Source organism: Mercenaria mercenaria, chromosome 5 (genome assembly GCF_021730395.1).
Source record: "Mercenaria mercenaria strain notata chromosome 5, MADL_Memer_1, whole genome shotgun sequence".
NCBI classification, from domain to species: domain Eukaryota; kingdom Metazoa; phylum Mollusca; class Bivalvia; order Venerida; family Veneridae; genus Mercenaria; species Mercenaria mercenaria.
In genome coordinates this window covers 24,352,423-24,367,825 of record NC_069365.1, presented here as the reverse complement: position 1 = coordinate 24,367,825, position 15,403 = coordinate 24,352,423, and the positions used below count along the sequence as shown (strand labels likewise).

Below are 15,403 nucleotides of genomic sequence, written 5' to 3'. Positions count from 1 at the left end.
CTTCTGAAAAAATAAAATTGTATCATTTCTAAGGATGAAATTAATGTCTTCAAAATTAGGTCACCATTCAAATCAAAACACTCTAGCGGCCATATTTATGACCCTATCTTCATGAAACTTGGTCAGAATATTTATCTTGATGATTCCAAGGCCAAGTTTAACAGGTGAGCAATATAGGAGAGATCGCCGTGACGTCACGCATAAACATCTGTTTATCTGATGGTGGGCAAACAAATGTTTTCACATCGTTTATGTATGGGATCAGAATTTTTATTTATTAATAACTTTTTCGGTCATTTACGGACTTTTGAAATATATAGTTACAATTTTCATATTTTCGTATTCAAATATCTTTTTAAAATGAATAACCATTCTAAATGACAAATCATATGGATAGCGGTGTAGTGATGTTCAAAACTGTAATTTTAGCTTTCATAATTAATCAATTTCATTTCGAAATAATAATTAAAAGTAATTAATAAATTGCTTGTTTTATGACCTTTCCATTGATCAAAAAAATATTGATACAATTTATATTGTAAGAAAGTTTAAGCCATAAGTAAAACATCACTGTTTATAAAAAACAATGATGTTTGGTGTCTGCCCACCTAAACACTTTCTCACCAGTTCTAAATATAGAAAATACAGTTCGGATTTGTACACAAACACAGTCTCTCTTATAGAGTCATCATGACCGTCTTGTCTTATTTATGATATACTTATATATGAGTAGGGCAGGGAACAGGAAGGGAAACATCAAGTTCTTTTTTTATTTTATATCTAAATAGATGAATGTCTAACCTACTGCATGAACACAATATTTTATGCAACAAACATAATATTGATTATGCCGGAGTTAAGTCAAGAAAAGATTTCAGTATAAGATTCCAGATCAATACAATTAAAGACATATACACATGTACATGCTTAGTAATATTAATTAAGTTGGTATAGATTAATTAGAGATAGGAATCTCGTGTAAATGTAATAAAATGATAAGATTTGACCTTTATTCAGTTATAAACCTGTGTTGGGAGGCCAGCTCCTGATTTGTTTCTGAAAATGTCCAAAGGCTAGGTTTCTTTCTGTAACCTAGACTTACTGATGCATTGGCCAGGAGAGCTAAGAAACTTCCCAATAGAGTTGAAGGCCTGTCTCCAAACCTATCAGTCCTTGGGCAAGGCACTGTATCACTATTTCTTTACTCCTTCAAGCTCTGCTGTAAGGTATAATTGGTTTTAATTGTTCTCAAAAGAGGGGTGGTAATCTACATAGAGATTCTATAACATTATATTAAATTATTTTACAAAACAAAGGTGAATGACATTATCTTTTCCAAAATCAAATAATTGTTGTCAGTAAAGAATGAACTTCAAGGTAAAGTTTCTGTAGCTATAGATATAAGTTTGTTCCGGTTACTAATTGCTGTGCTTCTTTAAACGGATAGAAAGCAAATATAATTATAATGTCATAGATGTTAGATAGTATTCAAGCATATCTCACAGGGCGTGAATAGTTAAGTGGGTGTTTTATTATTATTTTTTCATCAATGATGCAGATCAACACACCCATTCATTTATAATGTAATTTGGAAATTGTCGTTTTGTAAACAGGAGTAAATTTATGTATTTCTTACAAGTGTATTTTGGTTTTAAATCTGGGGTAAGTAAAAGCAAAAAACTGTTGGATAAATTGCTTTAAATTGTACTGTGCATAATTTCCCAACTGCTGTTAAATTGAAGTAATATTTGCTTGGAATAGATTGTTTCTTATATTTCTTATAATTTAGCAGTTATTCAGCAATGGTATATCAGGATAAGAAACAGACTCAGTCTGAATCATAGTGTTGAATTTATATTCATGAGCATTTAAATATGTTAACAAATCTTTGAAATGAAACTTGAAGTTATGAAAAATATATTTATGTTTTTTAATATTTTAATAATTTCATTACTTTCAGTAAATTCACACGGGAAAATTTGCCATAATATTTGATGAGAATACAGCTTTATGATGTAATTCGCCCTGTATGCGTAATTAACTAAATAAAGTAAATCTCTTCCATTTCATTTTTGATTCAGATTATTTTGAGATAATAGAAAAGGATTACGTCTGAAACATCAAGATTTTGTGGAAGAAAGTGAACTTAAACAATGAGCCTGAAGAGTATTTGCTGTATAGGAGCAGGGTACGTTGGCGGCCCCACCTGTAGTGTGATAGCTTATAGATGTCCCGATATTAAAGTCACTGTTGTGGACCTCAGTGTGGAGAGGATCACACAGTGGAACTCTGATGTTCTTCCTATTTTTGAGGTAAGTCTTATTTAAGTGATTCAGAAATCTACAGTTTTTCTTCAAAGTCTGTTTATAAGAATTTGTCACATTACCTACTCAATTTTCTATTAAATAATGATATCTATAGAAGATCCTAAATGGAAGTATAGGAAAAAAACCATGAAAACTGTTAGCAGACTCTGGTGTCATTGAGTCTGTTCATAAGAGATAATGAAATGTGCAACGCCTCTCACACTCCTAGCACCAGCTTTTAAGTGGAACTCTATTACATGCATGTACATATTGAATGGACTCCATGATCCCAAAGGCCAATAAAATATAATAACAGCCAAGTAAGGGGAGGCTTTTTACAGTTTTTTAGCTCACCTGTCACAAAGTGACAAGGTGTGCTTTTGTGATCGCACGGTGTCCATGCGTCCGTCCGTGCGTCCGTCCGTAAACTTTTGCTTGTGACCACTCTAGAGGTCACATTTTTCATGGGATCTTTATGAAAGTTGGTCAGAATGTTCACCTTGATGATATCTAGGCCAAGTTCGAAACTGGGTCACGTGCCGTCAAAAACTAGGTCAGTAGGTCTAAAAATAGAAAAACCTTGTGACCTCTTTAGAGGCCATATATTTCACAAGATCTTCATGAAAATTAGTCAGAATGTTCACCTCGATGATATCTAGGTCAAGTTCGAAACTAGGTCACATGCCATCAAAACTAGGTCAGTAGGTCTAAAAATAGAAAAGCCTTGTGACCTCTCTAGAGGCCATATATTTCACAAGATCTTCATGAAAATTGGTCAGAACGTTCACCTTGATGATATCTAGGTCAAGTTTGAAACTGGGTCAGGTGCGGTCAAAAACTAGGTCAGTAGGTCAAATAATAGAAAACCTTGTGACCTCTCTAAAAGCCATATATTTCATGAGATCTTCATGAAAATTAGTCAGAATGTTCACCTTGATGATATCTAGGTCAAGTTCGAATGTGGGTCACGTTCCCATCAAAAACTAGGTCAGTAGGTCAAATAATAGAAAAACCTTGTGACCTCTCTAAAGGCCATATTTTTCATGGGATCTGTATGAAAGTTGGTCTGAATGTTCATCTTGATGATATCTAGATCAAGTTCGAAAGTGGGTCACGTGCCTTCAAAAACTAGGTCAGTAGGTCAAATAATAGAAAAACCTTGTGACCTCTCTAAAAGCCATATTTTTCATGGGATCTGTATGAAAATTGGTCTAAATGTTCATCTTGATGATATCTAGATCAAGTTCGAAACAGGGTCATGTGCGATCAAAAACTAGGTCAGTAGGTCTAAAAATAGAAAATCTTGTGACCTCTCTAGAGGCCATACTTATGAATGGATCTCCATAAAAATTGGTCAGAATGTTCACCTTGATGATATCTAGGTCAGTTTTGAAACTGGGTCACGTGCCTTAAAAAATTAGGTCAGTAGGTCAAATAATAAAAAAAACCTTGTGACTTCTCTAGAGGCCATTCTTTTCATGGGATCTGTATGAAAGTTGGTCTGAATGTTCATCTTGATGATATCTAGGTCATGTTTGAAACTGGGTCAACTGCAGTCAAAAACTAGGTCAGTACGTCTAAAATTATTAAAATCTTTTGACCTCTCTAGAGGCCATATTTTTCAATGGATCTTCATGAAAATTGATCTGAATGTTCACCTTGATGATATCTAGGTCAGTTTCGAAACTGGGTCACGTGCGGTCAAAAACTAGGCTAGTAGGTATAAAAATAGAAAAACCTTGTGACCTCTCTAGAGGCCATACTTTTCATGAGATCTTCATGAAAATTAGTGAGAGTGTTCACCTTGATTTCTAGATAAAGTTCAAAACAGGGTCACGTACCTTCGAAAACTAGGTCATTAGGTCAAATAATAGAAAAACCTTGTGACCTCTCTAGAGACCATATTTTTCAATGGATCTTAATGAAAATTGGTCAGAATTTTTATCTTGATAATATCTAGGTCAGGTTCAAAACTGGGTCACATGAGCTCAAAAACTAGGTCACTATGTCAAATAATAGAAAAAACGATGTCATACTCAAAACTGGGTCATGTGGGAAGAGGTGAGCGATTCAGGACCATCTTGGTCCTCTTGTTACTTTTTATTCCTATTTGAATTACTGCATAATCTTTTCAGTATGAAAGTTTTGATCAGTATTATATCTTGAATAACATAGATTTGCAATATTAAACTTACAAAATGGATGTGGTGCTAGATCACAAATTTGTCATTGGTACGTCCCATACACAAGATAGATACTAATGTGAAACAAGTTTGTACAGGTGTTTTCCTAAGATTCTCAAAACATTTTAGTAGTTAGATATCTGAATATTGTGCAGCTATTGAGTACAATTCAGACTGAATGTTGTGGTGATGTTGAATATATATTTAGTAGTCACACACTGTTCACAATTACAATAGTACAAAGAAGAACTGCATACAATATAGTGTGGCTATTTGAATTATGGGTTTAGTTATTGCACTTGTTTGTTGGCATCAGCACCCGCATTCCGCTTTAGCGTCCACATTCCAATTTGTTTGTTTTTTTGTAAAGTGGTATATCAGTACAAACCACTTGAATGTGTGAATAGACTGATAATGATTAGTCACAAACTTGGTTAAAGTACTTGAATAAAGGAGTTTCAGGTAAATAGTTTTATTAAATTTGCATCATTGGTAACAATGGGACATCCTGCATAGAGATGTCTGTTTGTAACAAAAAATTTATATTTTAATATTACAGCCAGGTTTAGATGACATAGTGAAGTCAGTACGGAACAAGAATCTGTTTTTCTCCACAGACATCACAGCTGCCATCAATGAAGCTGATCTCATTTTTATTTGTGTTAATACACCAACCAAAAGTTATGGACTTGGAAAGGTAATAACTGATTAATCTTTATAGTTCTTATAGTGTAGAGCGTTGGTCTACGGATCGCGGGGTCGCGAGTTCGATCCTCAAGCGGGGCGTATGTTCTCTGTGATTATTTGATAAACAACATTGTGTCTGAAATCATTCGTCCTCCACTTCTGATTCATGTGGGGAAGTTGGCAGTTGGCAGTTACTTGTGGAGAACAGGTTTGTACTGGTACAGAATCCAGGAACACTGGTTAGATTAACTGCCTGCCATTATATGACTGAAATACTGTTGAAAAACAATGTAAAACCCAATCAAACAAATAAATATTACAACACTTGAACAGTGTTTTAAAGGATCTTAAACATTGAAAAGACGGGGAAAATAAATGAAAGCCTAGTTTTGCATTTGTTAGCAGTTGTGTAGTTGAATCAATATTCACTGACTTAATGGCCCATTGATTATAATACATACAGAGAGTGTACTGGGTAGATAATTTTGTTCATACTACATATCTAGAATATAAGTGAAACTTCAAATATACCGTATGTTAAAAGCCTGTTTGAGCATCCCATTTTTAATGAAGTTTGTCTTGACTACTTTTCCTGTGTTAATGGTAGGATTTGATGGAAATTTCACACAAATGATCAGTAGCAGGCCCAGTTATACATATATGTCAAAGGTTTTATGACTAAAAGATTTTTTATTGAGTTATGGCTTTTTGATTTTTAGGTTGACTTTTTGAAGAAAAAGTAGAGCTATTGCACTCGCCCAGGCACTGGTGTCGCCATTGGTTAATGTTTTTGACAAAGTTAGATATCTCTGTTACTATCAACGCTTTTGACTTGAAACATAAAATAGTTATTAACTATTTAAGTCTACACCAGGAAAAACAATCCCAATAAGTTTGATTTGAATTCTGAGTTATGCCCCTTTCTAACTTAGAATATTTTGGTTAAAGTTTTATATAATGTCAAATATTTCTGTTTCTTTCAAAGTTATTGACTTGAAACTTAAAATTGTTATTTACTATCAAAGGCTACACCAGAAGAAACAATCGTCATAACTCTGATTAAAAATTTTCAGTACATGTTTCATTGAAATAAGTTAATATGTACTTCCATGTTCTATAACAGATATTGATAATATATTATGTTTAAATCAGGGAAGAGCTGCAGATCTGAAATACATAGAGTCAGCTGCCAGAATGATTGCAGATGTTGCGTCACAGTCTAAAATTGTTGTAGAGAAAAGCACAGTACCAGTCAAAGCTGCAGAAAGTATCAGCAATATACTGAGAGCTAATCAGAAACCAGGTGTCAAATATCAGGTGAGATAGAGAGAGAAATATGTTTCTATTCAGAAACCACAGGGCTTTTTCCAGCGGGCCCATGTGGCCTAATATGGGCCCATTCCCAATTGCAGTTAGGCTCCATTTTTCCAAAATTGGGATTTGTTTCTTTGGATTGGGAATTTTTTGCCTCCATTGAAAATAAGCTTTTTATAATTTGAAAAAATTCTTGCGTATTAAGTTTTGTTCGCTGATGAAATCAAACATATTGTTGGAAAACCCAACCTGTTACTATTTTAGTAACACAGCAGTCAGCAAAAATAAATGTACGATTGTGCCAGAATATTTTATGTTTTGTAAGTAAAAACCTTTCAAAACACAAAAATTCATTAATATTTATTGAATAAGGTACCCCAAAACATGGTGACAGTAGTTCTTACACAATTAAAATATAATGTCACATACTTGTGACTCAATTTTTTCGCACGGACACACACACACACTACCTTTTGGACAATGCAGTTGTAATTGTGGAGAAAACAAGAGAAAATGTAAAAAAAATTAAACATGACAAATGAAGAGTTATGCTATCTCTGTCAAGAATCAGCAAATTAGACAAAAAAATCCTGGAAAATAAATTCTATAATTTTCAGTAGGGGAAACTTTAAATTTGTAATTTATTTCAATGTATACCAGTAAAACTTGAACCTAATAAGATTAAATATCAAAATTCACAATTTCTAGTTTATTTGACGATATATTTCTACCAAATTTTAATAATTTACCATGTAAAAAATTCCCAATTTGACCAGGGGCCTTTTCCAAAAAACTCTAGAAGATGCCCCGAACCAGGAGTTGGATATCAGGTATTAGACACAGACTATATTGCCAGTCAGAAACCAAGTGTCGAATATCAGGTAAGAAATATTGGCCAAATACTGCCAATTGGAAACCAGGAGTTAAATTTCAGGAAAGGCAGAGGCGTTTACTTCCAATCAAAAACCAGAAAAGAGATGTCAAATATCAGGAAAAAAGACGAAAAAAAATTGTAACAACATACATTCGTTGCGTCAATGTGATCAATACAATTATTTATCAGTTATTCATCAAACACCAATTCATAACATTTAGCATGCTGGACACGATTGGTTCTGCTTTTGTGACTAGTGTAGATCATGATCAGCCTGCACATCTGTGTAGTCTGTTAATCTATAAAATAGTTTACAGGGTAGGTGATGCTCAACCCAGCCAAGGTTATTCTTATGTAAGACATGAAAAATGTAAATTGCTCAAATGAGCCCAGGAGCTTGAACCATCAATGCTCACACATGCCATGTTTCACTTGATTGTGCCAGTCAGCAACCAGGAATCTTAGATAGAAGAGCCTAATATAACAAATCAGAATCTGGAATTGGAATTCAGATGTTGTTCAAAGAGCAAAATACTAGTAGTCAGAAATTCAGAATTAGTTCTGGTAAGAAAAATGATACTGATAAATACTAGTATATGGTTGAAAAGTGTGTACAGTTATATCTGAAATTGTGTCCTAAAATGGTTTTTAGGTGTTTAGTCATAAACCCACACAGACCTCTATAGAGTAATGCATGTTGACATTACTTTGACCCGTCTGACAGGGGGCCATTTTTCCTCACTTTGATTTGTTGAAACAGATGTTGAGACAATGAAAATATCAGATACATATTAAGTTTTTTTCTTGATCAATACCTGTATATATACATATTACTGTAGGTTATTTAGAATTTATTGATTGAATCCTTATCTTGATATAGCAAGCAGAAGATGTATTGAAGATGCTCTTATATTACTGGGACATAAAAATACTGTATTTCATTGTGGTATGAATCAGTTGGTTAATTTCTGCCTTACTGGTGTCAATTTGAACCTCATTGGCACTGGAACCATCCAACTTGATAGCAGGTCAGTGGGTCTCTCTAGTCTAGTGGCCCGAAGTAATACTTGGATGCTGACATATGGTCTTTATCTTTCATTAGTATTCCCCCATTTACTGCATGTTGTTTTTTTCCCCCACAAATTTGCTCTCTGCTGAATTAATCATTTTCACAAACTTGTTCCTTACTCAGTGTGTTTCACAGATAAGTTCTGTACCAATTACATCTTTTTCACATATTTGCTCTGAAATCACTTATTATTATTAATAGCCTTTTTCACAAGATTTCTCTCTACTCACTTTACCTTTTTCAACTTTTTGGGCATCCCCACATAGAAATAACAATATAAAGTTATAAGGTGAAGATTGCAATGCAGTTATGCTTTTGATCCTCGATTTACAAAATTATTAACCTTTAGCCTGCTAAATTTCTAAAATGGACTGGTGCAATAATGCACGGATGTGCATGCTGATGTTGGTCTGCACTGGTTGCAAAAGTAGAAGCACTTGCCGCCAGCAGGTTAAAGGTTTATTAAGAAACATAATCAGAATCAAAACTCATGATTGTCTTTAAATTAATTGTTGTAAACTGTCCTGGCTATAATGTGGAACATGACAGCAAAAATAATTCAACATGCCTTATTGCTGTTAAATGGCACAGGGTATAAAAATGAAACAAGAACAGTCACAATAGCTCACTGGTAGTCACTGGTGTGCCTAATTTGAGTACAGGGAGTTGGAGGTTTTGCTTCCTAGCCATGTCATTGCCAAAGATTAGTGAAAAATGGTACTGTTTTCCCCCATTGCTTTGCACTCAGTATTGAAAGGCTGTACTTGGAGATAAAATAAGCTGATGTAAGTATTTGTTGCTGGCTATCTAGTTGGTTGCACAAGTAAAAGAAATGAGCTTTTTCAGCTCATGATGTCAAGCATACCTTTATCTTAATCAAAGTAAAATATTAGCATTTAGTAGTGGTAGACTTGTAGCAAATTGCCTTCTCGTGTCTGTAGTTATTATGTTGTTAAACTGGTGATAATATCTTTTTATTTTATTTCTTTGAAAGCTTTGCAATAACAACAAGACATTTAGTTTTTGAGTGATGTAGAATTTATTAAGTATGAAAAAAAAAACATAATTTCTTTCTGCTGTTAATGTAAAGCACTTAGAATATTTCTACTGACAGTGTCATTGAAATTATAGGTACATTTGACATTGATTTGATCTAAACTGAAGAGAAGGGTGAAGTTTAAACTTGTACAAAATATGAAATATGGGGCTGTTACAAACATATATTATTTTCAAGGGGTATTGTACTTCAGTGCAATGTATTTGTGGGAAGGAGAAATATGAAATAAGTGTAAAATGGTGTATATTTTGGCGAATAATATGATGATTTATTGTTTGCAGTATTTAAGCAACTAGTTCATACTTTTCAGGCAAAAATTATTTCCTCTCAAAAATATAGGTGTAATAAAAGTGACCTGTGGTACAAACTTGAAAATTTGCAAGATTTCTTTATAAATTACTGAAAAATTATGCAGAATTTAGACAACAAATTTATGGTTTCAAAGTAAGGGAGAAAATCAACATTTATCTTGCTTTTCTACCAATATCTAACACTTATTTCTCCTTACTTTATCAATTTTAGTGTCTTATAATTATACATTCTATCATGCCAAACTTGGTGGAAATGAGCAATACATGTTCAAAAATTCCATTACATCTGCGTGCAAGTAGCTTTAATATTCCCTTTATATTTAGTCTAAAGATAAGCTGTCTGTGAAGAATGTGTATTATATATTAAGTATGTACTTAATGAAAAAAACATCATCCTATTGGAACAGCTGGTGTTTATTTCACTTTGATGTTTTTCTTTGCTATTGTTTAAAAATGAAAGTCAATATTAGGAGAAAATGTTCTCACTAAGACTTGTATATTTTATGGAGGATTATAATGTGCATGAATGTGATTAACATTACATTAGTGTAATAGCCCTTGAAATATATTCCAAAGACATATGGCATGCATTTAGTTTAACTGAATACAAGCTTGATATCTATTTGACATCCTTGAGAAAAACTGATACAGGAATCTTACAGGGAAGCCCACTTAGCTTTTAAACCTAATTTGCAGCTGTATGTGTTTTGCCAGCATATCCACTAAATCATTTCCCCTCAATCCCACCATAAATAATGGCGTTATATTTCTAAATTTTTTTCTGTATCGGGATCAGACTTTCCTTATTACTCACTCTTACCATTGAAATGATTGCCTCCCTTGTTACAGGTTCTGTCCAATCCTGAATTTCTGGCTGAAGGTACGGCAGTGAAAGATTTGTTAAATCCTGATCGAGTTCTGATTGGCGGAGAACAGAACCACGATGGTCAGCAGGCCATAGCTACCCTGGCCTGGGTGTACAAACACTGGGTACCGGAGGATAATGTTATCACTATGAACACTTGGTCATCTGAACTCTCAAAACTGGTATTGTTTTATTTAAGTATCTATTTTGTTATTTCAGTATTTAAGTGAATATTTGAAAATTTGACACTGGAACAGTTTCAAATCATTGTAAGAAAGGGTTATTTTCCATGAAAATTGAACGGCCTAATTTTTGTAATAAAAATTTGAACATTTATTTTATATTAGTATTGGTATTCACATAACATGCAGTTGAGCAAGGTAAGGGGACTAACTGCATCATATCATATTGTCATAATGTAGTGCTCTCTGAAAAAGAAGATAGAAATAACTGACAAAATATGAACACAAATTACTGTCATTCTTACCGACGTACATTTTGGCTTAGGGTTTAATGCCGTGTTTCAGCAGTATCTCAGCCATATACATGCAGACCTTGCCATCTCTCCAGGAAAGGACCTGTACTAGACTCACAACTTTCTCACATAAAGATTCATGGTCTGTCCAGAGTGTGAGAGTGAGTCCTTTTCAAACGGTAGTCAAATAGTGTTTGCTATACAAATTGTGTCCATTACACAAACCTCGGTTACAAAGAACCAGTTCGCTATATGGATATAAGGAACCTTGGTTATAAGGAACAATTTTTAGAGGTCCAAAGCTGTTCCTTATTAGTGAGGTTTACTGTATGTTTTATATGACTTTAATGAAAGTTATGGCCTTTGTTTGTCTTTGAAAAAGTCAAATAGTAAAGCACTTTGTATTATGGACAGTTGTTGATGATTAGTCTGAGATATACAGGGTTATGTCAACATGTCTGACATGGACTGAATGAACACAGTATGAATCTGTTGCCTTGCTTGTATAATACAAATATTAATCAAGAGCATAATGCAAAAAGGGACAATTTGCCTTCTTTGTCTGTACATGTACGTTGAAAGGAAAATAACTGCAAGATGCTACATTTATGTAAACGGCTGTGTAAATGTGTGTTTGCAGGCTGCTAACGCATTCCTTGCTCAAAGAATCTCCAGTATAAATGCCATGTCAGCAGTCTGTGAGTATACCGGGGCAGATGTATCTGAGGTGGCACATGCAGTTGGCATGGACTCCAGAATTGGCAATAAATTTTTGAAAGCTAGTGTTGGTAAGTGTATCATAGATATTTTCATGATAAATTCTGTGGGGGCTGCAGTAGCCGAATGGCTAAGGTCGCTGACTTCAAATCACTTGCCCCTCATCGATGTGGGTTCGAGCCTCACTGGGGACATTGAATTCTTCATGTAAGGAAGCCACCCAGCTGGCTTACGGAGGTTCTACCCAGGTGCCCACTCGTGATGAAGTATTGCACGGAGGGGCACCTGGGGTCTTCCTCCACCATCAAAGCTAGCAAGTCGCCATTTGACCTAAAATTGTGTTGGTGCAATGTTAAACCCAACAAAATAAATAAATAAGTTTAGGAATTTTGGTAACCTGTACCAGACCAATACAATGATGAAGATGTAATGCAACTGAGTAAATTTAACAATATAACATCTCTAAGACTTATTCCATTCCTAAACTTTGTTGAATGGCATTGCCAGTCTGTAAGGTGCAGGTACACAGTCAAGTGGCTAGCACACACAGGCTGCCAGTCAGCAGCAGTACTTTTATTTATCATATATCTATATACATTCTGTCAAAAATATGGCTTGTATTTTACAAGTAAATACGAACAGGCCAAAAAATCTATATTGTACTGTTTGTATTGCATGTTGCCAGACTGCTTTTATTTACTACAATAGCTAACATTGATAAATTGTTAAAACATTAAAGATTTCATTCAGTTACAAAACAACAAACTAAAAGATGGAGGTATACCAGTAAAATTAAAGGGTCATTATAACAGTAGCAAGATCTGGGAATTCGTATTGGGTTCTTTCTTGCAAGCCTCATGTTTTCCGACCTGGCAAAACCCACTTGAGCCAAATACAGCAGCCCAGATCATGCTACTATTATAATGACCCTATTATATTGTCCCTTCTATTAGACTAAGACTTTGCAAATAACGTTTATAATAATTGAGCCGCGCCATGAGAAAACCAACATAGTGGCTTTGCGAATAGCATGGATCCAGACCAGCCTGCGCATCCGCACAGTCTGGTCAGGATCCATGCTGTTCGCTTTTAAAGCCAACTGCAATTGGAGAAACTGTTAGTGAACAGCATGGATCCTGACCAGACTGCACGGATGCGCAGGCTGGTCCGGATCCATGCTGGTCACAAAGCCACTATGTTGGTTTTCTCATGGCACGGCTCATATTTTGACTGGTACTTTTAAGTTAGAAGTCAGTGATATTGATCATAAGAATCTGTTTTATTTATACTAAAGTTAATCTCAAAGTAATGCTATTTTAATGAAATGCAGCCCTGATTCAGAGACAGAATGTTACTAAAAATAACTTTGTTTTGAAAAGATGAACCAGTTATAGGGAAAGCTAGTATTGGTAAGTTTACATAGCACAAGGATTCTCCTTGTAAAAGTTTCAAATGTGGACTATGACTTTTTAGCTCGACTATTCAAAGAATACTCTAGCTATTCTACCCATCCTGGCGTCGGCGTCACACCTTGGTTAAGTTTTTGCATGCAGGTACATACAGCTATAATTTAAAGGCATATAGCTTTGAAACTTATTTTTTTCTTTTTCTAGATCAATTACCAACCTCACTGTGTCAAGTCCTGTAACTCTGACATGTATTTTGAGCAAATTATGCCCCCTTTTGGACTTTTTTGGAAAATTCTGGTTGAAGTTAAGTTAGAAGTCAGTGATATTGATCATAAGAATCTGTTTTATTTATACTAAAGTTAATCTCAAAGTAATGCTATTTTAATGAAATGCAGCCCTGATTCAGAGACAGAATGTTACTAAAAATAACTTTGTTTTGAAAAGATGAACCAGTTATAGGGAAAGCTAGTATTGGTAAGTTTACATAGCACAAGGATTCTCCTTGTAAAAGTTTCAAATTTGGACTATGACTTTTTAGCTCGACTATTCAAAGAATACTCTAGCTATTCTACTCATCCTGGCGTCGGCGTCACACCTTGGTTAAGTTTTTGCATGCAGGTACATACAGCTATAATTTAAAGGCATATAGCTTTGAAACTTATTTTTTTCTTTTTCTAGGTCAATTACCAACCTCACTGTGTCAAGTCCTGTAACTCTGACATGTATTTTGAGCAAATTATGCCCCCTTTTGGACTTTTTTGGAAAATTCTGGTTGAAGTTTTACATGCAAGTTACTATCTACAAAACTAATGCAGATATTGAATTGAAACTTCACATGTGTCTTCAGGGTTATAAAACTAGTTGATAGCAGCAAGTTCCATAACTCTGACCTTCATTTTGGCCAAATTATGCCCCCTTTTGGACTTAGAAAATCCTGGTTAAAGTTTTGCGTGCAAGTACATACAGCTATTACTAAAAGGCATATAGATTTGAAACTTATTTTTTCATTTTCTAGATCAATTACCAACTTCACCGGATCAAGTCCCATAACTCTGACATGTATTTTGGGCAAATTATGCCCCCTTTTGGACTTAGAAAATCCTGGTTAAAGTTTTGCATGCAAGTACATACAGCTATTACTAAAAGGCATATAGAATTGAAACTTATTTTTTCTTTTTCTAGATCAATTACCAACCACACTGGGTCAAGTCCCATAACTCTGAGATGTATTTTGGGCAAATTATGCCACCTTTTGGACTTACTATCTCCAAAACTAATGCAGATATTGAATTGAAACTTCACATGTGCCTTTGAGGTTATAAAACTAGCTGATAGCATCAAGTCCCATAACTCTGATATGCATTTTGGTCAAATTATATCACCTTTTGAACTTAAAACTCTTTTGATATTTAACCTTTTTGGGTAATATTTTCCTGCTTCTGGGACAATATTTCGAATAGTCGAGCTTGGCTGTCTTACAGACAGCTCTTGTTTAATTACTTGCTCAGGTGGTGCCCAACCTTTGGAAAACCTCTTCAAATTTTGAGAATCTAACATACAAAGTTTTTACTTGGTTAAATATTCAGTACCTTGTTTATTAAACTGGGAGTTAAAGATCTGAAAGTTTTAAGAGAGATTTCTCGAGTTTTGTGGGAAATAGCATAATTATCGAATAAGCACATGGTCCAATAAATTGAACATTTAGTAAATGTAAAACTTTGTATGATGTTCTGGTACAAAAATAATTGAAACAATCAAGAATTAGTGTGTGTAATGAATTGAACATTTAGAATAAAGTTGTTTAAAGAATTTTTTGTATCTAGTATCAACAGAAAATATTGCCCTTTATTGACAAAACTAAATTGTTAAAATCTTCCCTTTTGATACTTAATTTCAATATAAAAATATTGAGTCATAAAAGTTAGGTGTATGAAACAATCATGTTACACACATTAATTCTCTAATATTTGAAATCTTGATGAACAGGGCTGCCATTTCCTAGTCATTCTTTGAGATTGATTTGATAATGGAGAATATTAAGTGTAACATTACACTTACTTTTCCTTTAACCATTTATGTATATAGTGCAAGAATTGAAAATCATTCATTTTTCAGAGAATGTAGTTTTTTACTGAT

At 34.2% G+C, this 15,403-nt stretch overlaps 1 protein-coding gene across 3 annotated transcripts in view; it reads left to right on the top strand.

The window, feature by feature from the left end:
* Window positions 1-15,403, top strand: part of LOC123556677 (UDP-glucose 6-dehydrogenase-like) — a 35,968-nt gene that overhangs the window by 8,806 nt on the left and 11,759 nt on the right. Inside the window, exons 1-7 of one of the 3 annotated variants that reach the window (XM_053542944.1) lie at window positions 1,510-1,662; window positions 2,082-2,312; window positions 5,049-5,186; window positions 6,329-6,493; window positions 10,651-10,848; window positions 11,782-11,929; window positions 13,238-13,267. In XM_053542944.1, coding sequence (XP_053398919.1) covers window positions 2,154-2,312; window positions 5,049-5,186; window positions 6,329-6,493; window positions 10,651-10,848; window positions 11,782-11,929; window positions 13,238-13,267 — 838 coding nt within the window. In that variant the 5' untranslated portion in view covers window positions 1,510-1,662; window positions 2,082-2,153. Of the gene's footprint in view, window positions 1-1,509; window positions 1,663-2,081; window positions 2,313-5,048; window positions 5,187-6,328; window positions 6,494-10,650; window positions 10,849-11,781; window positions 11,930-13,237; window positions 13,268-15,403 lie in introns of those variants that run through there. The other 2 variants (XM_053542945.1, XM_053542946.1) reach the window with 2 other exon arrangements.